General features: G+C 45.4%; 1 protein-coding gene across 2 annotated transcripts in view; it reads right to left on the bottom strand.

Annotated features, from left to right (window-relative positions):
- Window positions 1–8558: 8558 nt before the first annotated feature.
- Window positions 8559–27125, bottom strand: part of NFYC (nuclear transcription factor Y subunit gamma) — a 94639-nt gene continuing 76072 nt past the window's right edge. For both annotated transcript variants that reach the window (XM_082247594.1, XM_082247595.1), the window contains exons 6-10: window positions 21204–21377; window positions 19656–19814; window positions 16435–16542; window positions 8815–8874; window positions 8559–8736 (exon numbers count right to left, since the gene is read on the bottom strand). In XM_082247594.1, coding sequence (XP_082103720.1) covers window positions 8617–8736; window positions 8815–8874; window positions 16435–16542; window positions 19656–19814; window positions 21204–21377 — 621 coding nt within the window. In that variant the 3' untranslated portion in view covers window positions 8559–8616. The remainder of the gene's footprint in view (window positions 8737–8814; window positions 8875–16434; window positions 16543–19655; window positions 19815–21203; window positions 21378–27125) is intronic.

Below are 27125 nucleotides of genomic sequence, written 5' to 3'. Positions count from 1 at the left end.
CAGCACTCTATACATCCATTTCCCAAAGACAACCTCTGGATATGACACTGAGCACGTGCACTCAACTTCTTTGGTCGACCATGGCAAGGCCTGTTCTGAGTGGAACCTGTCAAACGGCTGTATCGTCTTGGCCATCGTACTGCAGCTCAGTTTCAGGGTCTTGGAAATCTTATAGGCTAGGCCATCTTAATGTAGTGCAACTATTCTTTTTTTCAGATACTCAGAGTTCTTTGCAATGAAGTGTCATGTTGAACTTTCAGTGACTAGTAAGAGCAATAAAACCAAATTGAACACACCTACTCCCCATTCACACCTGAGACCTTGTAACACTAACAAGTCACATGACATCGCGGAGGGACAATAGCTAATTGGGCCCAATTTGGACATTTTAAATTAGGGGTGTACTCACTTTTGTTGGTAGATGTTTAGACATTAATGGCTGTGTGTTTAGTTATTTTGAGGGGACAGCAAATTTACACTGTTACACAAGCTGTACATTCACTACTTTACATCATAGCAAAATGTAATTTCTTCAGAGTTGTCGCATGAAAAGATGTAAAAATTGATTTTTGTAAGATCTTACCGTAAAATCCTTTTCTCTTAAGCTCATTGACAGACGTAGTCCTCCTTGATTAATATCAACTCGGGTTATACTGCCCTCTACAGGAGTAGGACTAGACAGGAAAGAAAACGTTCTGGCCACACCTTAGGGGCAGTCCCAGAGGGTATATCCTCTCACTTCCTGCTACAGGATATCAGTTATGTCACAAAGCAGTGTCAGAGAATTTAACCCAACCCAACTCAAAAACAGAGGGGCGGGTACTACGTCTGTCAATGAGCTTAAGAGAAAAGGATTTTACGGTAAGATCTTACAAAAATCAATTTTTCTCTGTCGCTCATTGACAGACATAGTCCTCCTTGATTAATATCAACTCGGGACGTCCCAAAGCAGTGCCACAATTGAGGGGTGGGAAAATGGAAATCAAAATCCAATCTAGAAGGCCCAACCGGTGCCAACTAGAAGTTTTAAAGGCTCACCAATCAAAAGATGAGACTCAACTGAAAATCCAACGGAAAAAAACCCTCGAGGTAGACCACCGGTCTCCTCAAATTGCGGCCTGCAAAACCTTGCGGCCAAAAGAGGCATCTGACGATGCCATCACATCAACTTTATAAAATTTTGTAAAGGTATGCACAGACGACCAGGTAGCCGCCTTGCAAACCTGGACCACTGACGCCTGATGGCGGTAGGCCCAGGAAGTACTGAGCGCTCGAGTGGAGTGCGCCTTAACAGGGAACGGAGGATTCAGACCCTTATTAGAATAAGCCTGTACCACCGTCTGTCTAATCCCATTTGGAGATAGTCGCGGCAGATGTAGGCAACCCCTTTCTGGGGCCATCCGTGATCACAAAAAGTGAATCCGTTTTACGGAACGATTCCGTAGTCTTCAGGTGTACCCTGATTGCCCAAACTACATCCAAGGAATGCAACGCACATTCCCGAGGATGATTGGGCTTAGGACACAAGGAGGGTAGCACAATATCTTCATTCAGATAAAAATCTGAAACATCCTTAGGAAGAAAGGATGGCTTCGGATGAACTACCTTATCCCTATGAACCACTAGATATGGGGAATGGCATGATAATGCAGCCAGTTCTGACACCCTGCGTGCAGAAGTAATGGCCACCAAGAAGGCCACCTTCTGGGATAATGTAAGCAAGGGAATCTCCCTGATATTTTCAAAGGTAGGTTTCTGCAGAACCGACAAAACCAAATTAAGATCCCAGGGCGCTAAGGGCACGCGCACTGGCGGAGCCAAGTGCCGCACCCCCTGGATGAAATTCCGAATGAGTAGCCAGCGGCTTCTGAAAGAAGATTGCTAACGCTGAAACCCGACCCTTGATGGTGCTCAAGGATAGTTTCTGCTCAACCCCCTTTTGCAGAAAAGCCAAAATTCAGGTCACCAAATAGGTACGTGGGGGAAATCCCAAAGATTCACACCACGCAATACAAGTCTTCCATGTGCGATAATAGACTTTGCTGGAAGTCGCTTTCCTTGCTTTAATTAATTAGAGTAGGAATAACTGAAGCTGACAATCCTCTGTCCTTCAGTACCTGGGTCTCAATGGCCAGGCCGTTAAAACCAGCGACTGTAAAGCACGATGGAAGATCGGTCCTTGAGACCGCAGATCCTCCCTGAGAGGAAGTCTCCAAGGAGGGTCCACGACTAGCCTGCCCAAGTCGGCGTACCCGGCTTGACGAGGCCAGCCCGGAATTTCCAGGATAACTGGAGTTCCCTCCACCTCTATCCTGCGGAGAAATCTCAGCAGCAACTTGAGAGGGGGGGGGGGGGGGAAGACATAATAGCTGATACTGCCCCTACGGGGCGCTCAGCGCGTCTGCTGCGTCCGCTAGAGGATCGCGGGCGCGAGCCCTGTTGAGCCGACATGCCAACAGATCCATATCCGGGGTGCCCAGATGAAGGGACAGCTGGTGAAATACCTCTGGATGAAGAGACTATTCCTCTTGATCCAGAATCTGACGGCTGAGATAATCTGCCTGTCCACCCCCGGGATGAATATCGCGGAGAGAGCTGGAACAACTGTTCCGCCCAATAAAGAATGTTGGCCACTTCTATGGCCGCCAGGGCACTCTTGGTGCCCCTTGGTGATTGACATAAGTCATGACCGTGGCATAGTCCGATTGGATCCAAACCGGGCTGCCCTGGAGCTGCTCGGTCCAGTAAATCGGACAAAGTCTGATCGCTCTCAGTTCCAACACATTTATCGGTAACCTGGAATTTATCAGAAGAAATGACTTCCCCTGGCTGAGCATCGGAGACCAAAGCCACCAGACCAGAGCCTCCCTGGTCCGCTCGCTCAATCGGATCCGATTGTCCAGGGAATCTGGATTCAGATTCCATTTGAGAAGAATCTCCTCTTGGAGAATTCGGGTATGAGACTGAGCAAACGGTACTGCCTCTGAGGAGGCGACCATCAGTCCCAGCCAGTTGACGGACAGCAACATCCGAATCATTGACTGAATCTTCTGGAGTTTCTCCGCATGGAGAAACACTCTTGCCAAGGATGTATCCAAAATTAGGCCCAGATAGTTCAGTGTCCTGGTGGGAACCAGCCTGTGAAGATGGGGATATGAAGATAGGCATCCTAAATGTCTATGGATGCCAGGAGATCCCCCTGATGCAGGGAGGCCACCACTGTTCGGATGGACTCCATCTCTCCCAAGACCAGAATTGGACGCACCTAGCCCTTTTTCCAGGGCATTGTGAACAGGTTCAACTAGAACCCCTGAAACTAGGGCTGCGCATCTTCACTTGCCTCACGATTCGATTACGATTATTAGGGTCGCGATTCGATACGATTCCGCGATGCATCACGATTACTATGGAGACCCTTTTCTAAAGGGGGATCTATGGTGACCCTGCTCTAAAGGCGGATCTATGGGGACCCATCTCTAAAGGGGGATCTATGGGGACCCTGCTCTAAAGGAGATCTATGGGGACCCTGCTCTAAAGGAGATCTATGGGGATCCAGGGGAACTGAACTCTAAAGGGGATCTATGGGGACCCTGCTCTAAAGGGGGATCTATGGAATAGATCCCCTTTAGTGCAGGGTCGCCATAGATCCCCTTTAGAGCAGGCCAGCATCCCCAGAGATCCCCCTTTAGTAGAGCAGGTCCCCCCCATAGATCCCCCTTTAGTAGAGCAGGTCCCCTCATAGATCCCCCTTTAGAGCAGGCCACATCAGGTTAGAAGAGTTACCTGATGCTAGTTGTAGTACCGTAGGCCCTGGTAAGGAGGAATGCTGGGCTCTGTAGTCCCCCTAGTTGTAGTATAGCAGGCTCTGGTAAGGAGGAATGCTGGGCTCTGTAGTCCCCCTAGTTGTAGTATAACAGGCTCTGGTAAGGAGGAATGCTTCGCTCCCCTGCGGTCAACTCAGGCTGTCTGCCGAGAACCGCACCGCTACCAGAAGTGTACCGAGCTGGGAAGGCCGCGACTTTGAGCGGTCGGGCAGCAGCGTGCTAAGTGGGCGTGCCGTGTGTATCTCGGGGCCAGAGAGAGCACTGATAGCTTCGCTCTCCTCCTCTCCCGCGCCGCGAGGAGGAGCTCCGTATCCCACAAGCCCGGCCAGCGCCGCCATATCACTTCTGTCCCCGCCCCCGAAGTGACGTCATTAGGTAATCGATTATTCAACCACCCCGAATCGATGCAGAATCGCGATGCATCGATTCAGTGATTATATTCAGCAGCCCTACCTGAAACTGTCCAAGGAATGGGAACTACCACTCCCTGTTGCATCAACCTGTCCCCCGCAAAGCTTTTTAAGCGACCCGGGGATGTCGAATATTGGAAGGGAAGAATCGCACCGGTGGAAGTGATCGAAACTCGATCTTGTATCCCGACCGTATGACCTCGCGAACCCCTTTATCCGGGATTCCTGGAAAGCCATGGATCCGGAAACCGGTGAAGACGTCCGGCGGCTCGTGCGATCTGCAGGAAAATGGCGGCGGCCTGTGGAGGATAGCGGCAGCTTGAGCAAAGTAGCAGCGGCCTGCGGGAGTATGCGCTCGGCCTGTGCGGCCTGCGGGAGTGTGCGCTCGGCCTGTGCGGCCTGCGGGAGCGTGCGCTCGACCTGTGGGAGTGTGCGCTCGGCCTGCGGGAGGTAGTCCTCGGCCTGTGTGGCCTGCAGGAGGCTGTGCGGCCTGCGGAGGTGACTGGCTTTATGGAAGGATGGCGACCTGCGGATGCGGTAATCCAGGCATAGGCCTGTATACACATTATGTCAGGTAGGATACCTCTATACCTTAATAGTAATGCCTTTTAGCAGTCTGCCACTGACTTCGGTCATCTCCCTTATAGTGTCATATAGTGACTATAGATAGTCAGCTCCCAAACCAAGCTCTTAAGAGGGGGGATCAAAGACACCTGCTAGGATCCCGTCCATCCATCCCAGAGAGCATCCAACCCGACAGGGGGAACATTTTACTTACCATACCGGAACCAGGCGGGCGCCAACTCCTGACAGAACCCCTCTCCACCGGGGTGGGGGGGCTGTCGACCAATACGGACGACGTGACTCAGTTTGCAACTGGTCATTGCGTCCAGGCGAGACGTTTAACTCGCAGGGTCAGTCCCCGTCCAGTGGGACTATGTCGCGGCCGACCCAGCGCGGAGCTATGGCCTGCACGCGCTCGTAGGCTGAACTGGGGTGACCACTGGATCTCAACATCCAGCCCGTCGCCCAGTTTCAGCGTACTTGCTTGAAGATCTCACAGGAACACTGGAGAAGAAAAGCTGCCTAAAAAAGTATTTCTAAAAAATCTTGCCAGGACCAAAGATCCCAGCAAGGAACTTAGGTCCTTACTCCTAACTAGACCGAAAAAAAACTGATATCCTGTAGCAGGAAGTGAGAGGATATACCCTCCGGGACTGCCCCTAAGGTGTGGCCAGAACGTTTTCTTTCCTGTCTAGCCCTACTCCTGTAGAGGGCAGTATAACCCGAGTTGATATTAATCGAGGACTACGTCTGTCAATGAGCGACAGAGAAAAATATTTACACAAATGTGAGGCGTGTACTCACTTTTGTGAGATACTGTAATATACACACACATATACATATATCTATCTATCTATATATATCTATATCTATCTATATATCTATATAGCGGAGACCCTAGAGAATTAAAGGCAGTGATTGCAAATTTTTTATGCCACACAGCATTTCAAACGTGATTAAAAAAAAAAAAACACACTATAATTTATTTTAATGCAAAACAATATAGAACACAATTGTTTGGTACACTATAAAATAAAGATGTTACGCCGAATAAATAAGATACTTAACATGGAATGGCACAAACTATGGTACTTAATCTCCATAGGCGATGATTTAATTTTTTTTACAAGTTACCAGTTTAGAGTTACAAAGGAGGTCTAGTGATACAAATATTACTCTCACTGGAACGTTTGCAGCGATACCTCACATGTGATGCAAACACAGTTCACATGTTTTTTACACCTGGTGATCTGAGCAGTAAAACCTCCTGTATTAGAGTGCCCCTGCTCTGGTCCCAACTCCAGCTAATACTTTATAGGTAGTTACAGAAAACTTTTTTCTTTTTAGGATAAATAAAATCTGACCACTAAGCACGCCTGTCAGTGGTAGTTTGTCAAATCCCTCTAATTAATACATCCTGCTCAAGAGCTTGTTCTGTTAAAAAAAAAAAAAAAAAGAAGACTAAATCAGGTAAAAATAGAAGAAAGCCTAAAAATAAAAACTAATGCAGCCACGACATCCAAGATTTGGTAAGCTGCAACATAATAAATCATTATTTTGGGGTTTAATACTCTTAGTGCCCATTCACACTGGTACGAATTGTCAGGCGACTTGGTCAGCCTGACAAGTCACGCACCGTCGCGTCCCATAGTGTAGTACAGGACCGGTTCTAATAGGAGCGACACAAGTCGCTCCGACTTAGAAAAAGGGTCCTGTACTACTTCGGGGCGACCTGCATAGACATTTTATGAACTCTGTGCAAGTCGCGCCGAAGTCGCGCTGTACGCGACTTCACAGGTCGCCCCCTAAGTCGGAGCGATGTAGTGTGAACCGAGCCTTAAGATTGAGACAACAGAATCAACTACAAAACAGACCACTTTACTCAATGGATAGAGGCCAGCAATTTTCGGAGGAGTGAAAATCTTTTCTTGACTGACCCAATCCGCACAACGTACCCCTTTCTATTTTTTTTTCATGAACAGAGCGTCTTTATAGATTTATCAGGTCAATTTGTACCCCAAGGAACATGGTGAGACAAGACGACTCAAGTGTGACAATGCCAATGCATTGACTTGATTTTGCGCACAGCAGAAGTGCGCAAACCACCATATGCAAGCATAATGCATCCAGGTGCAGACCAATCCATAGCAAAGACCTTGTGGTGGCAAATGGCAGGAGAAAGCACCAGAGTACTTTTTAAGGGCTCTAGACAGAAGGGACGGTAAAGTGTTTAACCTACAGTATGATGCAACACTGGTCATCCACCTGAGACCAAGCTCTTAGGAGTTGAGTTTTAGCGCCAAATTTAAAATGTTTATGCTGTAAAAGTGAATACATTCAGAGATACAGGATGACCATTTCATGACACAGGTCCCTATGAAGATTCCAGGCCTCACAAATCACAGTGGACATACCCCTGAAGTGGTCTTTAAGGTCTGTGTTCTGTAGGGAGGGACCATGGCCTGGACCTGTATAGCACCCTGCAGGCAACTACATGAATTGCACAAAGTCACATTACAACTCATCCCCATTGTGTAGGGTCTAGATAGGGCTCCTAAGGTTTTACAGAGGTTGCACTGATGCGGATGCACTGCTTCTATTGTTGTATTAGAAGGCAGTGAAGTTGATTGAAGAATCCAAAGAAACTAGTTAAGCTAAGAATGATTTCTCTGTAAGGGAGGAGAAGAGGTCTATCAACTTATGATACTAGCAAAAAAAAAACCTGAGGACTGAGTGGGATACAGTTATAGGAAGGTGTCTACTGAGGCATGTCCTCAAAAACTGTCAGTGCCCAATCACCTGAAGGTATGAAAATATAACAGGGTCTATGAATACTCAGCCTGTGTCCTGCACTGTACGATTAAGATAGCCACATTTTAAAAAAATACCATGCATTATATTCTTGTTGCCTCCCCTGCTTCCCAAGGTCTTGCTGTGCAGCAATGGCAACCAGCATATTTCTCCCAGCACAGGTTTAACATAGCATAAATGACTTTATTCTTCAATAAACATCCTTAGAAGTAGTAGTTTGTTATTAAAAATATTGCGATAATTAGACAAATACATAATTGTATCTAAAAGAAACTTTATTGCTGTCTGTGCAGAGATTTTTTTTTTTTTTACATGCATTCAATGCAGACAAGCACAATACTTAAAAAGGAAAAAAATAAAAAATAAAAAAGAACTTAGTCCTTCCTCTGTATTAATAATGGATCACAGAGAACTGGAACAAGGGTGCTTGTGTTTTTGGCAGTCAAAAGGGTTAACGACCCTTTTTTTGCCATAAGAAAAGAGGCAGGATTTAGAGCGTAAACAAAAAAATAAAAGAACAGCTAGGTTTGGGCACAGATGAAATGTAGGGCATGTCCTGCCATTCATCTACTTGGTAAGGTGAACACTTTAGCCCTTGCAGAAAGGATGCCATGTGGAACCCCACTGAATCATTGCACAAGTGTTTGACCAGAGTCATTGTACTGAAAACATATTCCAAGGAAAGAGAAATTCGGCATTTGATAGTCTGTTGCCCATGGATAATCCTACAACCATTCAGCAGCAGTAAAATGGAGATTTCAACAGAGTTTACATACAAACCACTTCTCTGCTGGGCACACTAGTGTATACGTTTCAAAAACAAAACATCTGAACAATGCACCAGATAAAAGTTTCCATAATCATACCGTTTTAGCATGACTGGAGAACTCTAGCCCCATTAGTGCATTGTGCCTCTCCGATGAGAGAAACACATTTGTACATGTTTATGTATAGGTGTTTGTGTGCTCCTGTGCTTCCCACTGCCCATTCCTTCCCAGGATATTTTATCAGTCTCCGGTGACCTGTGTGGCTGATCCATCAGATGTTTGACCACTTGACTGGATGAACAAGGGCTGTGAAATGTCCTGTCCGGCTGGCATGGTAACTTGTTGGATCTGGTATAGTTGCTGGAAAGAGAAAACATTTTATAAGAAAAAAGGTAAGAGATGTTTACACAGTAATTTTCTATACCTAAATCATCTAACCTGTCCATCAGTGAACTGGCTGAATTGCTGCTGGCCTTGCTGGACATCTGCTTGTGCAATCTAAAAAGGAGAAAAAAAAATTAGTCTGGATTTTACATTTTATCTTTACTGTTACTACTTTCTGTTCAATACAGTGGCTAAGCGACAGAGGCCGAGGCATTGGTTGGCTGCCCCTGCCTAAGTAGGCAATTCCTTCCTCAAATTCTCACAATTCCTTGTGCCTCGGCTGTGGTGTTCGGTGGAAACTACAGGGGAATTGGAGAACCTGCGGGTCCTGGACAGTTCTCCCTGGGTCACAGGTAAGTATTTGGATGCTATACTCAGTTTATAAACAACACAGGGAACGCGATGGGTAGGCAGGCTTAAAGCAGTGGTATAGAATTAAAATTTACGGAGGTCCAGCCAGTAAAAGCTGGTCCAAATTTCATGTTTGTACTATTATTCAGTCCCCTCTTTGCATCACAACGCAATCTTTTACATCGCAGTCCACCAATTTACATTACAGCCCCCTTTACAACACGACCTGCCTGTTATAATGCTTCCCTCTTACAACTTATCACCCCCTTTTACAATACAGTTCCCCCTTTATATTATAACATCGCCCCCCCTTCACATCACAGTCTTCCGTTTATAGCAGCCTGTTCCCATCTTAACCCCCCCCCCCCCCCAACTACCTAGTGGTCTACTTCTTACATAGCAGCCCATCTAAACAGCACCCCCCCCCCCCCCCAATTACCTAGTGGTCTACTTCTTACATAGCAGCCCATCTAAACAGCACCCCCCCCCCCCATCAGTGTGCTCATCTCCTCTCAGCTTAGCTGGTGTGTGTTCGTTGGATGAATCCCCTTTTTTCTGTTGTGCATGCAAATGGCAAACCAGTCAGATATTCCAAGCTACAATATTTTAGCGATTAAGATCCAACCATGCATGCGATTATTCCCAAGGAAGGATATAAACTGATTGTCAGAAGATTATATTTCAAACACGAACACCATCGGCATTATCAAACCAAGAACAGTCACTCACTAATGGCATAATCACTGCTCAAATTGATTGTAAAGGCTGGGTTTTTTCTTTTTGCAAAATAACAAAAATGTTATACTTACCAGCTCTTGGCAAGGGTTTTGCACAGAGCCGCCCTGATCCTCCTCTTCTGGGGTGCCCCGTCAGCGCTCCTGGCTCCTCCCCTTCATCGGGTGCCCCCACAGAGTGCTTTCCATGGGGGCACTTGTGCGGGCACGCTCACGAGTCCCGCTGCTGCATCCATTGACACAAGACAGTGGGACTCTGCCCCACATCATTGGATTTGATTGACAGCAGCGGGAGCCATTGGCTGGAGCCACTGGGCTCGTGCTCGTCACTGGAACAATCGGGTTCAGGTAAGAATAAAGGAGGAGGGGGGGGGGGGGGATCTGGGAGGCAGCTGCAGCACCAAAGGTTTTTCACCTTAATAGAATTTATTAGGGTGAAAAACCATGAGACTTTACAACTCCTTTAATATAACCAGATGATCAGATAAATTATCACATGCCTATGGGCTTTAAACCCATACAGCAGCTTTTATATATTCTATGGCCTCAGCATCAACACTTCTGATCAAACCACTTTATTCCTGGATGTGACCAGCTGCAGCCATAGGCTCCAGCTGCTGTCATTCAAACTCCTGCAAGAAAGGCAGGGATGTGGCTTACCAGGGCTGTCTGTGTCTATGGATGCACAAAGCCCAGCTTGGGAGTGCAGCTGCGCAAGTGCCCCACCCCACAGCAAATGGTTTGCCAAGGGGGCACCCGGAGGAAGAAGGAGAAGACAGTGTTGGCAGGGGACCGCCAAAGAGGTGGTAAGGGACTGCTCTGTGCAATATCGCTGCACAGAGCAGGAAAGTATAACTTCCTACTTTATTTTAAACAAAATGTCTTTAATATCACTTTAAGGCCCCTTTCACACTTATACGACTTAAAAGTCGTGCTATTTTGCCACGATTTTTATTGGACTTGAAGCAATGCCTGTGTATTCTTGAAGTGTATGGACCTCAAAAGGCATCAAAGCCGGACCAAAGTAGTGTAGGGATGTCGCACAGATATGAACTGTACTCAATGGAAATCAATCATCAAATAGAGTAGGACTTGATGCAACTTTGCAGTCCCAGGTTGCAGGACAACTCGCACAAGTGTGAAAGAGGCCTTAGTGAGCAGGCTGAAAATGGCATCCAATTAGTTACTATGCATAGCTGCTCCAGATTATATGTGCTCCAGTGTTAGATAAATCCCCCAATGAGCTTTGTTTAAAAATATGGTCTAATGCTTTGGCTATTAACAGTGCATCCGGAAAGTATTCACTGCACTTCACTTTTTCCTCATTTTGGTAGGTTAGGAGCCCTATTCCAAAAAGGATTAAATTCTTTTTTTTTTCCTCAGAATTCTATAAACAATAACCCATGATAACAACATGAAAGAAGTTTGAAAATCTTTGCAAATGTATTAAAAATATAAAAACGAAAGAAATCCCATGTACATAGGTATTCACAGCCTTTGCTCAACACTTTGTTGAAGAACCTTTGGCACCAATTTCAGCCTCAAGTCTTTTGGAGTATGATGCTACAAGCTGGGCACACCTATTTTTGAGCAGTTTCTCCCATTCTAATTAGCAGGACCTCTCAAGCGCCATCATGCATGGGGAGCGTCGGCGCACAGCCATTTTCAGATCCCTCTAGAGATATTAAATTAGGTCCAAGTCTGAATGTCCTTGAGTGGCCCAGCCAGAGCCCAGAGTGGTCCCGTAGCCACTCCTTTGGTATCATGGCTGTGTGCTTAGGGTTGTTGTCCTGTTAGAAGATGAACCTTTGCCCCAGAGCACTCTGGAGCAGGTTTTCTTCAAAGATTTTCCTGTAAATTGCTGCATTCATCTTTCCCTCGATCCTGACTAGTGTCTCAGTTCATGCCGCTGAAAAATATCCCAATAGCATAATGCTGCTACCACCATGCTTCACTGTAGGGATGGTATTGGCCAGGTGATAAGCAGTGCCTGACTTTCTCCAGACTGGACACTTGCCATTCAGGCCAAAGAGTTCAATCTCTGTTTTATCAGACCAGAGAATGTTTCTCATGGTCTAAGAGTCCTTCAGGTGCCTTTTGGCAAACTCCAGCTGGGCTGTAATGTGCCTTTTACTGAGGAGTGGCTTCCAACTGGCCACTCTACAATACAGGCCTGATTGGTGGAGTGCTGCAGAGATGGTTCTTCTGGAAGGTTCTCCTCTCTCCACAGAGAAACGCTGAAGCACTGTAAAAGTGACCACCGGGTTCTTGATCACCTCCCTAGGCCTTTCTCCCCGGATTGCTCAGTTTGGCTGGGCAGCCAGCTCTAGGAAGAGTCCTGGTGGTTCAAAACTTGTTCCATTTACGGATGATGGAGGCCACTGTGCTCATCAAGACCTTCAATGCTGCAGAAGTTTTTCTGTACTCTTCCCCAGATCTGTGCCTCGATATAATCCTGTCTCGGTGGTCTACAGACAATTCCTTGGACTACATGGCTTGGCTTGTGCTGGGACATGCACTGTGGGACCTTATATAGACAGATGTGTGTCTTTCCAAATCATATCCAATCAACTGAATTTACCACAGGTGGGATCTCAAGTTGTAGAAACATCTCAAGGATGATCAGTGGAAACACAATGCACCTGAACTCAATTTTGAGAGTCATGGCAAAGGCTCTAAATACCCACAGTATCTCACAAAAGTGAGTACACCCCTAAAATTTTGTAAATATTTTATTATTTCTTCATTGTTGTCACATGAAAAGATATGACACTTTGCTACAATGTAAAGATGAGGGTACAGCTTGTATAAGTGTAAATATGCTGTCCCCTCAAAATAGAACACAGCCATTAAACCACTGGCAACAAAAGTGAGTACACCCCTAAGTGAAAAGGTCCAAATTGTGCACAAAGCGTCAACATTTTGTGTGACCACCATTCTTTTCCAGCACTGCCTTAACCCTCTTGGGCATGGAGTACACCAGAGTTTCACAGGTTGTTACTGGAGTCCTCTTCCACTCCTCCATGACATCACGTAGCTGGTGGATGTTAGAGACCTGGCTCTCCTAAACCTTCTGTTTGGAGGATGCCACACAGATGCTCAAAGGGGGTTGAGGTCTGGAGACCTGCTTGGCCAGTCCCTTACCTTTACCCTCAGCTTCTTTAGCAAGGCAGCTTGTCTTGGAGGTGTGTTTGGGGTCGTTATGTTGGAATACTGCCCTGCAGCCCAGTCCCTGAAGGGAAGGAATCATGCTCTGCTTCAGTATGTCGCAGTACAATGTTGGCATTCATGGTTCCCTCAATGAACTGTAGCTGTCCAGTGCCGGCAGCACTCATGCAGCCCCAGACCATGACATGTTAATCTTGGTCGCATCAGACCACAGGACATGGTTCCAGTAATCCAGGTCTTCAGCAAGCTGTATGCAGGCTTTCTTCTGCGTCAGCTTTAGAAGAGGCTTCCTTCTGGGAGGATGGCCATGCAGACCAATTTGATGCAGTGTGCAGCGTATCGTCTGAGCACTGACAGGCTGACCCCCCCCCCCACCCCTTCAACCTCTGCAACAATGCTGTAAGCACTCATATGTCTATTTCACAAAGACAACCTCTCAATATGACGCTGAGCACGTGAACTCAATCATATTGGAATACTGCCTTGCGGCCCAGTCTGCAAAGGGAGGGGATCATGCTCTGCTTCAGTATGTCACAGTACACGTTAACATTTATGGTTTCCTCAATGAACTGTAGCTCCCCAGTGCCGGCAGCACTCATGCAGCCCCAGACCATGACACTCACACCAACATGCTTGATTGTAAGCAAAACACACTTGTCTTTGTACTCCTCACCTGGTTGCTACCACACAAGCTTGACACCATCTGAACCAAAGTTCATCTTGGTCTCATCAGACCACAGGACATGGCTGCAGTAATCTATGTCTTTAGTCCGCTTGTCTTCAGCAAACGGTTTGCGGGCTTTCTTGTGCATCATCTTTAGAAGAGGCTCCTGACGCTGAGCACGTGCACTCAACTCCTTTGGTCTACCATGGCGAGGCCCGTTCTGAGTGGAACCTGCCCTGTTAAACCGCTGTATGGTCTTGGCCACTGTGTTGCAGCTCAGTTTCAGGGTCTTGGCAATCGTCTTATAGCCTAGGCCATCTTTATGTAGAGCAACAATACTTTTTTCAATTCCTTGCCATGAGGTGCCATGTTGAACTTTCAGTGACCAGTAAGAGTGAGAGTGAGAGCGATGACACCAAATTTGCCCCAGACCATTACACTCCCACCACCATGCTTGACTGTAGGCGGTTAGCCATTTTTTGGCTAGTGACACCAATATTCACCATAGACAATCGATCAGAGTGTACCCAATTCTGCCTAGAGCACGACTACTTCAAGTTTCTCTGAAAGTTCCATCTCCAGGTGCATGGCACCGCCATGGGCGCTTCCTTTGCACCTTCTTATGCCAACCTCACGATGGGTTGGTGGGAGGAGACATGCATCTGAAGAAACAACCCCTTTGCTGCCCATGTTGTGTTCTATGGCAGATATATTGATGACGTTTTAGTCATCTGGGATGGGCCTCCATCTAACTTTGCCCCTTTCATTGAATTTTGCAACACCACCACCATGGGCATTGCCTTCACGCATGTTTCTGATCCCCATTTTTTGGTCTTTTTAGACCTAGAGTTATTTCATCAAGAGGGTCAGATGGTGTCCAAAACTTATTTCAAGCCCTCTGCGGGAAATTCTTACCTTCACTTTGCCAGCTGTCACCACCCGAAGTGGAAACCGAATATCCCCAAAGGGCAGTTTGACAGGCTTAGGAAAAATGTTTCCGCAATGAGGATTATGATACGCAGGGCCAAGTCTTGATTGACAAATTTCTAGATAAGGGGTATGAAATAGCCCTGGTCCAGCAAGCCTTTGATGATTGTAGGCATTTGCGGACGACCACATCCACTCCCTCCACGTCAGTTTACAGTGAAGAGATGAAAAAAATAATTCAGGGTCATTGGGATATTTTGTTGAAGGATCCCAAACTGGCCCCGGTTTTGCCTTTGCGTCCTCGGGTTATATACAGAAAACCTAGGAATGTCAATAACATTGTGGCCCCGAGTAGAGTAGTTCGATCCACCAGTCCATCCCAGTCCTTAGTGTTCCCAGACATTTCCTTTCCCATCACAACCAGTCCACTGGGGGGTTACGAGTCTGGGTTATAGAGACCATCCCCCCCATGCGATTCGGTGGCCAAATGGTTCCAGAGACTTTGTCGGAGAGAAACCTTTTGGATTTTCACCCTAAATTCTCTGGCCCCCGGAGGTTTGAATGAGGAAATAGAGATCAATACGATCTTGTGATTTTTCCTGTTTGCAGCTGCTCCCTCTTTTCTATGTTTAATAATACAAGTTAATGTTGCTCATGCATTTTTTTTTTGTTTACTTTATTTTATTGATTTACTTTATGTATTATTTAAATTTTATTTATTATTAATACATTTTCATATGCATTTAATTTTATATATATTTTTTGGATTATGTCAATACTTTGTATATTATTTTATGTTACCTATGGCTACCACATGGGTGGATTGGAGGGTTTTTTCTTTACTTCTCCACAATTGGATGAGATTTTAATCAATATTCAAAATTAATTGTGATCCTTTTTATCTTATCTTACATCCCATTTGTGCCTCTCCCTGCCCTTTCAATCAATCTCTTTAAAAATATATTCTCCCCCTCTGTTCCGTTTGCAGCAGTGCTATATATTTCCTGTTTTTTTGAGGGGCTGGCCAGCCTGAGGAAGGAAGTTAAGCCTCGGAAAGGATGTTGCGGCTTTGCCCTCTCCAACATTGCTGCTTCTGTCCCTCGCCGGTATCCATGGAGGCTCCGACACCGCTGAGTTACGTCATCTCCAGTTACCAGTGCCCTATTGCCGATGCCTTTCAGCTACTGTGGTAGCATGGCATTGGACACACAGCCCCTTCTATTCCATCCTCTTCTGCTGCAATTAGCCCCTTGCACACAGCAGTGGCTGTGCTGCTTATTCCGGTTCTGTGTCACCCTCCAGCCCATCCCATCTTGTGGACCTTGTCATGAAGGAGGATCTGCTTGTCATCCATTGACATGCAAGTGTATGAGAAATAAATGTGCTTTTACCACTTCCTGCTTTGACCTGGCGCCCTTTGTTTTTCCTATTTGTATATCTGTTCTGGAGGATTACCACACCTCTCACAGGAGCTGCCGGTCGTCGTTCCCCTCCTTCGTGGATTCACAAAACAGTGCCTGTGCCATTCTTCCCATTGGAACTCTCCACCCTCCCCTTGGACATTTGCCAGCTCAGGCCTGTTTGACCTTTAATGTTTTAATTTTATTTTTATTCCCTATTGGTATTTTTGGAATCATTGTTTGCATGCATTAGTGAGCGCTGATTCACAGACCTCGGCCTGTGCGTTTTGTCCAAGAGGGAAAAAATACCGACCCAGAAGTGGTTAATGATGCAATTTAAAAAATGGTCTGTTTCTACAGTTACCAACACCACCAGGAATCAATGCGTGTGAAGATGAAAACAATATGGTGAACACATGAAATACATTACCTGCTGAGCATTGGCTGCTAAGGTCTGGATCTGCCCCTGCACCACCTGTGTTCCAGATACAGGCTGCGCAAGACGTATGTATTGCAGCTGTCCCGTGTTAAGCTGGACCTAGAAACAAACATACATAGTCAAATATAAAAACTTTTCTTTAAAAATTGTGGCATCAGGCAGAACATTAGCATTCATTTTACACTATAGTCTAGGAACAGAAATGCCAAGTGGCCAGCACACTTAAACTGCCTATACCAAATACAATCAGATTTTTTTTTCCCACACTTTTACCCTATTTTAACCCGGTAATCCTGACAATTTCTGTCCTAGGATGACAGACTGCTCAGTACAGAATATTTTAGGATTAAAGAACACTGTTAAGCCTACATAACTCTGTTTTTTGGGCTCCATAGAAATACCAGGGAACAATGCTAATTGATAGGAGTTTAGAGGCAGAGAGTACAGGAAGTTATCCGCTCACAAGATTTCTAACTGGGTAAACCGCTTTTTTGGCACTTCTAAAACGGATAAAACCCACTTTAAATAATGGGATTTTTGACTTACGGTAAAAGCCATTTATCTGATGTTCATTGACGGACACAGCTCCTGAGCTTAACTATTGGGTTACACTGCCCCCTACAGGAGTAGGAAACTAGGCAGAAAAAGTCTTGTTACGCCTAAGGGCAGTCCCAGGGGGTATACTCGCTCTCCCTGCTATAGGTACTCAGTTTTGTTACAAGCAGTGTCAGAAGAATTACAACTCCACAGAGGAGTGGGTGCTGTGTCCGTTAATGATCAGAGAAATTGATTTTACGGCAAGTCAAATTGGGACGTCCCAATGGTTAAGATCTTCTTAACCATTGGGACGTCCCAAAGCAGTGTTAAACATGAGGGGAGGGAACAGCACAAAATAAATTCCCAAGGCTAACTAGAGCCAACCAGAAAAACAGGAGTAGGGATAGACCGGTCTGTTTTTTTCAGGGCCGATACTGATATTTTGGTCACAATGTATCGGTATCGGCCGATATTTTGTACATTTAAAGTTTTGAAAACTAAAGATAATTTGTGACACAAATATTGCTTAATGGCTGGCTTGCTAGCACCCTGTGGTGGGTGGCTGGCTGACACAGGGCCTGTGGCTGGCTGGCTGACACAGGGCTGCTATGGGTGGGTGTATGGCTGTGATACACTCCCGCGAGACTAGTTCCGACTCCAGACGAGGCTGTCCAAGGCGAGGGAGGCGGCCTAAAAAGGAAGAATGATATCACAAAATTATCGGCAATATAGGGGAAAGTGCATATCGGCCCCCGATATATCAGCCTTGCCGATAATCGGCCTATCTCTAAACAGGAGCTTAACCAAAACAACTGGAGCTCACCTGAAAAAAACAATACATCCTCCAATAGGACCAGCTCCTCTAAAGAGCAGTCTGCAAACCTTGCGGCCAAAGGAAGCATCCGCCGCATCTGCCAACACATCCACGCTATAGAACTTTGTGAAAGTGTGCACTGACGACCAGATGGCCGCCTTGCAAACCTTCGTCATTGACGCCTAATGACGGAAAGCCCAGGAGGCACTGAGCGCCCGAGTAGAGTGTGCCTTGAAAGGGAAAGGAGGAACCTGACCCCCTGATGGACTAGGCCTGATTTACCATCTGTCGGATCCACCTGGAAATGGTCGCAGATGAAGCAGACAACCCTTTCTGAGGCCCATCCATGAGCACAAATAGTGAGTCTGACTTCCTAAAAGACTCCGCAGCTTCCAGGTACACCCAAATTGCCCGGACCACATCCAAGGCATGCAAGGCGATTTACTTCAAATATTTTGGCCTGGGACAAAAATTCTTCATACAAATGAAAATCAGAGACAACCTTTCGAAGGAACGACAAACAGGGACAAATAACCACCATATCTCTGAACAACTAAGTAAATTGAACAACAGGATAACGCTGCCAATTCAGACAACCTGCAAGCAGAGGTGATGGCCACCAAGAAGGCCAACTTCTGGGACAGCGTAAGCAGGGGAATCTCCCGAAGATTGTCAAAGGGAGGCTTCTGAAAGACTGAACGCACCAAATTGAGGCGGCAACGGAGACCGCACTGGAGGTGTCAAGTGTCTAACTCCCTGAAGAAAAAGTACACCAGGGAGTATGTGGCCTAGGGCCATTGAAAGACTGCTAAGGCCGACACCTGACCCTGGATAGTACTCAAGGTCAGTTTCTGCTCAACCCCACGTTGAAGGAAGGTCAAGATCCGAGCCACCAAGAAAGAGCAAGGATGAACCCCAAGAAACTCACAACACGCAATGTACGACTTCCACATACGATGGTAGATTTTCCTAGAAGTAGATTTCCTAGCTTTGAACAGCGTTGGAATCACCGACTCCGACAAACTTCTATTCATAAGCACCTGGCGTTCAACAGCCCAGCCATCAAATCCAGCGAATGTAAAGCAGGATGGAAGACTGGTCCTTGGGACAGCAGATCCTCCCTGAGAGGAAACTTCCAAAGAACGTTGGTAACCAGCCTCACCAGATCGGCGTTCCAAGTCCGGCGAGGCCAGTCTGGGGCCACTAAGATGACCAGAATCCCTTCTGCCTCGATCCTGCATAGAAGTCTTGGCAGAAGCTTGAGCGGAGGGAAGGCATGAATCAGATCCTACTGACCTCACGGGGCCACCAGTGCGTCTCTGGTGTCCACTAGAGGATCCCGTAACCTCTGCACCTTTCTGTTGAGCCAAAACGCCAACAGATCCACAACTGATGGAACACCTCCGGATGAAGGAACCACTCCCCTTGGTTCAATGCCTGCTGACTAAGGTAATCCGCCTGCCATTTTTCCACCCCGGGAAGGTGTACGGTGTAGAGGGCTGGAACGAACAGTTCTGCCCTACCTCCAGAGCCGCCAATACACTTCTTGTGCATCCCCTGGTGATTGACATGAACCACGGTGCTCTGAAACGGCCAATTGTCGACGTGCATGTACCAGGCTTTATGCAGATATACAGCAACAGATATCTAATTGATGGGACAGTTTTCTTGGGCGACTACAGATATTCCTCGGGGATCAATGTGTGTGGTGTGAAAAATGTCAGCATTAAACATAATTGCACTGAAATTAACATGAATGTTTATGAAAAATGTTTTTCTGCAGATTTCATATTCCTATCATCCTTCTAGTCTATGGGTATCTTTAACCTAGCTCTAGGAAGCTGCCAAACATGGTACGTACTGGAATCTGCTGGATCTCCCCTGTGTTGGTGATTATTTGCTGCATAACCTGCATAGTCTGTCCTGTTGCATTCTGTCCCTGCTGGGACTGCCCTTGTGGTTGGGCCTGAACAATCTGAACCTGCTGTCCTTCTCCAACTTGCATTGTTACTGGCGTACTCTGCACAAGAAATACAAAATTTGAAAATCAGTGACTTCAACTTGACAATTTAAATCATTCAATTAGATACACATTGCAGTTCAACACATCTTGAAATAACCATGGGAAAAAACATGCATGCACATTCCTAGATGTTATTCTGTTCTATACAGGTGTTGCCAAACTTTAGTACAAGGGCCATATCAGATATTTACAAATATTTATGGGCCGAAAAAAAAAACAAAAAAAAAAAAAAAAAACAGTTTTATAAATGAACAAATAGGTTTTACTTGGAATTTGTCTGTCATCAGCATATGATTTACAACAGAAACAAGCTTCAGTAAAACAAAGGAAAGAAATTCCAAACTTGAACTGCTCAGAGTGCCCCCTTCCATTCAGGTCCCTATATGAATCCCCCTTTTCATTGGAGGGACGTATAAAATCTTGCAGCGGCCTGCAGTTTTAGGGTTACTGCTCTATGAGACAGTGGAGCCACCACCTACCAATAGGTAACTGCACGCACTGCATTGTGGTATGTCATTTAACCACTTCCTGCCTAGCCTATTATAATGCAGCATGGAGGGTGCTCCGCCCTATGGGCCCCACACCCGTGTTATTTTTTACTACTGTGTCCAATGGACACAATGAAACAGATTGTTGTACTGGGCTGTTGTGCGCAGCATTGGTACCATGTGATCACTGTGATCACAACGATCACGTCAATTATAAACAATGGCTGTCATTCATAGCCATTGCTTACTACTATGATCTCTGATCGGTCACAGTGATCACATGGCACAGGGTCATTTAAAGCAGACCAGAACCATGTGATAGCTGTGTCCAATCAAAGCCATCACAATGCAGTGCAAAAATGATTTCTTATACAGTGATCATTACCGTAATCAACAAATAAGTAAAAAGAAAAAAAAATCCTGAATTTGAATTATGTTTTACCAAAGAAATATAGCAGAATACACTTTGGCCAAACTTTATGAAGAAAGATTATCTATTTGCAAATTTTTAGAACAAACTAGGAAATGTTTTCTTCTTGTTTGACATTTTCAGTGTGTTTTCATTTATATAGCAAACGCCAACAAAAAAACTAAATTTAGGAGTCAGAATGTTTCTAGTCCACTAAATATACATATTAACCAAAGGTATTCTGGGATTTTAAAAGTTGAGCCGCTTTCTGCTTAATCAATTTGCAGAAAGTTTGGAGTTTTTTACTTAAAAAAGGAACATCCCTTTGAAGTAGGTACCTAGTATTCTATTAAAGATTTCTCAAGTGAACATGCAAGAGCAAACAGCATCAGGAAATAGCACAACTAGAAACGGAAAAATATGGTGTTGCAACCAAGATTAAAATACGGTAACTGCTTTAGGAGTCATTTGCGTTTATTTTTGGCTGACCTGTCCTTGTTGAGGCTGAGCAATTATAATCTGCCCAGGCTGCAGGGTAGCTGTAGAGGATGAATTCTGTTGACCAGTCGTTTGTCCTTGTACTTGCACAGCTGCAGGTTGCTGGGCCAGGGTAAAGTAGTACTGGACGGGTTCTGCGGGTGTGACCGCCTGCCGGACTTCTTCCTACATGACAATTAATGGTAAAATAGGTAAAAACTAATTGTCAGGTAGCAATTTAACATTAGCATTTTATGCAGAAAAAAAAAAAAAAGAAAGCAAAAATAAAAAAGACTGAAAACCAGCAGGTGTATTTTTTAAAATTTCTGAATGTTACAAAATAATTAAGTGTCCACTTAATGACAGTGTATTTATATGACAAAAGTATGACAGTATATGCACTGCACCATTTAACACAATACAACCAATTATTTTGTATTGGGTGGAGACTGGTATATCAACCTGGGACACTGGAATACCCAACTCACTGGACAAACTTTTCTGAATTCTTAATACACTATTATTGGCTGTTCATTTTACCCAACCAGAGGTCATCCCATCTGGACTGTTCTGCCACTATACTGTTAATATTCACACTTACGTAGAAATGTATATATAGACACTAAAGTAATGCTATTCAACCAATGCACTGCTTTCCCTTAGTAAGACACTAATAAAAGTTAGTGCTGGAGGATTACCTAATCAAGAGATACTTGTCAAATGCTTTTGGACAACTTCTGTTTTTCCATGCAGTCTTGATCATAAATTATGCTTCAGCAATAGCAGGCAATATAAACACTACAAAATACTGTTCATTTGAAATTAAAAAGTAGAGTGAAGGATTTATATCAGATTTGCAAAAGATACTCTATTCCCAGCACAGGAAATAGCATTTCACTTTGGAGGAGGGGGATAATGCAAAACGATCTAACAAGAGATGCTGAGTCAACAAACATTTACAAAAGTTTATGTTGAATTGTTCTGATAAGAAAGTGCACATATTTTGCTATGCCTCTATTGTGAATAAGGCTCTATTCACATTAGTGCGTCTCCAAAGTCACGCAATTTCCAGTGCGACTTTCATCTGACTTTACACTCAATCTACGTCACACCAAAGTAGTGGAGGCACCTTTTAAAAGTCACACTGAATTAAATGGGTGCCATTGAAAAGAACTGGGTGTGACTTGTCATGTGACTTTGCATGACTAATCGCACAAGTGTGAATGGAGCCTTAAACCTATATAAAAACAAAACAAACCAGTGAATTCAACAACATCCCAAAACTGTTCAATTTGAGAAGCCAAGATGACAGTAGCTTTCAGTTTTCACAAGCGCTTCGCGGATTGAAATTCATAAATTAAAGAGACCTACAACACAGGCTATGGGGGGGGCTGCAACCTCAAGGCTCTACACAACAGAACTGTAAAAAGGTAACAGATATTTGAAAATTTCAAAAACGCTAGTAGGTAATTCCATGACAGTGGGAGTAAACACCCTTCTCCCAGCCACCATATATTCACAGCTGAGAGTGTAGGATGTTTACATACACTATATCATGGACCTTTGAAGAAGGTTCCTCAGCCCCATAAACATATATACAAATATATATATAACAATATTGACTTACCTGTAAACTAAACATTGTGCGCTACAATACAGGACACATGTTGGATAATCATAGACCCTGTGTTAACGGTTGCTACCTACGGGCAACTGGACACTTCTACCCCTAGCGGTACCACTATGACCCTTTACCCCAATTGAGTGGCCTGTATCCTGTACTATACATAAAGATCTGGAATTCATAGGCATCGTCCCCAAGCAATGAACAGAAGCATAGGCAGCAACCAAACAGAAATGTGCCAACAGGCCCAACAACAAGAAGGGACAACTGACCAAATTTAGACACTGCTAAAAGAACCTTGCAACCTAAAGCTGCATAAGCTTACATATTCATCCAGTAGAGGCAGAACGTGGAGGAAAGAATGAACTGAAGACCAGGTGGCGGCCTTTCAAAGCTGGGCAACAGAGTCTTCATGTCAGAATGCCCAGGAAACACCCACCGATGCGCTGGATTGTGTAAGAATGTCAACAGGAAGCGTTATATCCTTTTGAGATGGAATTGGCTTATCCATATGTCAATTCTGGATTTCAAAGCAGGATGTTGCAAGGCTGTGACCAGGACAAAGAGTCCGTCTTTCTGATGTAAGCTGCGGCTTTTAAATAAATATTTTGCTCTGAAAATGTCCAGAAGAACAGAAGGGGTGCTTAGGATCAGGGCACAAAGAGGAAAGAACTAGGTCTTCATTATGGTGGAAGTTAGGTTTTGAGAGAAAAAAATACTTTTTTTTTTTAAAGGATCAAAAATGTCTCCTTACAAGACAACCACTAGTTCAGAGACACGGCTAACATGATAGCCATTAAGGAGAACACTTTGCATTAAAGAGCCTCCAAAAAGAGTTGCCTGATGGGCTCAAATGGTGGTTTCTGTTGGGCAATCCGAGGTGATCTAATCCGAGAAACACCATAAAAATAGTTTTTTTACGTGGCAGAATTAAGTCAGAGATTTTTGGACCAAAAACTGATGAGGCTGAAACCTTAAACCTTAAAGAGTACTTAAAGTGGAGTTCCACCCTAAAATGTAACTTCCGTCCATCTTCTTGCTCCGGGTCACCTGAAAAACAAATGGATAAATCGCAATTTTTTTTTTTTTTTTTTTACTTACCTTGTTTTAGAAGATAATATATACTTACCTTACTTCCTCTTCCGGCTGCCACGGCGAGTCGTCACTTCCTGGCTTGCAATGATTCCTGGGAGCTGAACGTCATCGCTCCCAGGAATCAATGCGTCTGCACCGGCCCAGACGTCAGTTGCGGTGCAGGCGCGTCATACCTTGCTAAACAGCTTCTGGGCATGCCCAGAAGCTGTGCAGGGATGACGCTGCACCCCCGGAAGTGACGGCGGGGCCGGTGCAGTGCATCGTGGGACCGAAGAGGACGCAGAAGAGGATCGCGCTGGCTTCAGCTGCCCACACCTGAGATAGCAGCGCTGGACAAGACATTTTCAAGGTAAGTATTTCTTCTAAAAGGTAAGTGCAACCCGGGACAGTTCAGAGGCTAGCCATTGTGGAATGCACTAGCCCTGACTGTCCCGGAGGTATTTTTTTTTTGTTTTAGGTGGAACTCTGCTTTAAGATAAACTCCCAACTTTTTTTTCCCTAGACCCGAATTGAATGATCATTCCCAGCAAGCATAGATCATACCTCTGTATCACGTTGCTCTGTTGTCCTGCAGATCTCCTGATAAACTGAGTTTTAGTTGTGGCTTTGTAAAATGCGACACTTTGTATAGTCTAAATTTAGACAGAATGCCTTCCATAGCCACTTCCTGCTTCATCTCTAGCCTACAATAAACCCCTCTGTAGTCGGAGACTGTGCATATGATGCAACTTCCTTCCCAGCTCTGGGGGTGGGTGGGATAGGATACATCCTAATTAGAATTCAGCCCGTAAGGTACACCTACAAGAATAGTCCAAACTTCCCAAGGCACGCCTCACAGATCACAGCATTATTCAAAATCATGGCAAAGGGTGTTTTTTTTTTTTTTTTTTCCAATCGCAGGTTGCCATGCGCTCAACACACAGATGCATGATAGAAGACGCACATGTAAACTTCAAAAACATGGCCAGCGACGCTGCATAACAGCCATCCACAACAGAATGGTGGCACAGCGCAGCACCCCGGATCCTAGACTGGCCCTTCAGGTACCTGCAGTACATCAGGGGGCATCCACAGGGACCCCCATGCACCCATTCTCCGCAGGATTACCTGAATGTATGCCGCCAACAGCGCGCTCCCATCCCCCCCCCCCCCCCAGCCCATCACCATATGACACCCCATAAATCACAACAGCCTGTGAACCCCGAGGGGGGACTGGTGGGGGTAATTGAGAGAGACCTGCGCAGGGGAACCCCACTAGTGAAGGGTGGAGTACCACGAGGGAAGGAAGGACACAGAAGGGGCCTACCAACCCGAGAGAAGGGCCCCTATCCACTCCAATATTTCCCCAGAGGAGTGGAGGGGGGGGGGGACACTACTCACCACACCTGGGAACCGAGCAGGCACCACTCCTGGCAGTCCACCATGCCATCTTGGTATGAAGGCACTGTGGGCCAGAGGTACCAAGGTACCCTGTGTCTCTGGCCATGACCAATGTCGTGACCAGGGCTAGGCGTCCTCGCGAGGCGTTTCGCTAGCTGGCCAGCCCCCATACAATGGGGCTATGTCGTGGCCAACCTAGCGTGGAGCTAACAGTTGGGTCGCTCCAGCTGGCTAGACTGGGAAGACCGTAAGGATCTAGGATATCCAGTGCATCGCCCAGTTTGGCCGTTGATTGTAGTTCTCACAGGAACAGACTTGATTGTAGTTCTCACAGGAACAGAAAATATTAAAGAAAAAATTCCCTGTAAAAAGGAAAAAAATGCTAGGACCAGGGATCCCAACAGGGAACCAGGTCCTTTCTCCTGACTAGGCAGAAAAAGTCCTATAGCAGGAAGTGGGAAGTGTGCCCCCTAGGGGGTGTAGTCAAGTTTTGTTTCCGCCTTGTCTGGAGAGCAGCATAACCCAAGGGTCAAAAAAGATATGGAGCTGTGTTCGTCAATGAACGAAAGAGGAAACACAATTCCATTCCTTCCCCAACCACCACCTACAGTAGCCATTAGACCTGCCCACATCAACTCTCATAGCTAGCCCTGAAACTACAGAGGCTCAAAGGATTATAGGACATGTAGTTTCAGGACTGGCATAGCAAGGAAATTAAGTTTGCAAACTTAAGACATTCAGCCAGGAAGAGGAGGTACATCTCAGACACAAAAACCTGCTCTATGTGGCTAAAGGAGGTAAGATACAGATAAACTGACACTGGGGATGTGATTCATTTACATGCACAATACATCTGTTTTGGGGAGGAAAAGCTGGAGTTCTGTTTTAAATGCCAAGTACTGGTCAAGACCAGACTTATGAAGGCCAGAAAGAGGCACAGAGGGCTCTGGGATTGAAGTTCCTGTGCTCACACCAAAAGTTTTTTTTTTAGCTTTGGAGCAATGTGGGAATGAGTGTCAGAGATAACTTTGTCCTTCAAGACCTGGGCTTTACCAGCAATCCCATTAAAGCCATGGACTGAAGCAGTGTGGAACAGAAGGTCTCGCCTGTTTGGAAGAAGCCAGGGAAAGTCTCCTAGAAGTAGGTCTGTGTACGGAGTAGGCTTGTGACGGTATCAGATTTTCATGCTGCGATTAATTGATTAAGGTTTTGCCACGGTATACGGTATTATCACGGTATTCTATTATTAAATTTAAATTATTAAATTTCCACCTCACTTCAATTTCATTGCTGAATTTAGGGGCTTTGGTTCACTTATGCACATTATTATATAGTCAGTCAGTTCAGACTCTGTGAACCAGGCCTAAAATAGGTCATCAAGCAGTGTCTGGCCTAACTGGTGATAACTGGTCCTGGCGCTCGGCTCCGATCCGATGGCCTGGTCATTAAGAGGGCAAATCCTTGTGGTCAAGAAGTGGTTAAACCTGAAGGAGGTGTTGTTTATAAATTACTTTACTATTGCTTTAGGCCTGGTTCACATGTATGCGGGTTGGTGGTTCACATGTATGCGGGTTGGCGGTTCACATGTATGCGGGTTGGCGGCCCACATTTGCACAGGCATAGCAGCCCATTGATTTGAACGGGCTGCTATGCCCTCATTTTCCGCAGAAAAAAGGTGCATGCAGCATTTTTTTTAAAATTCAGTGGCCTTGAAATCCATCCTGCTTTTGCACCATGCGACTAACCTGCAGTTCCTGCTCTGGCAAGCTTTCTGCATTTTTTGTATACGTGGGCACGGCATTTAAAAACAGTTTGCGTGTGCAGCAACGGCAGGT

Source organism: Pelophylax lessonae (assembly GCF_965119305.1).
Source record: "Pelophylax lessonae genome assembly, chromosome: 2".
NCBI lineage: Eukaryota > Metazoa > Chordata > Amphibia > Anura > Ranidae > Pelophylax > Pelophylax lessonae.
The sequence above is the reverse complement of the archived record's forward strand: the minus strand, read 5'-3'. Positions and strand labels throughout refer to the sequence as shown.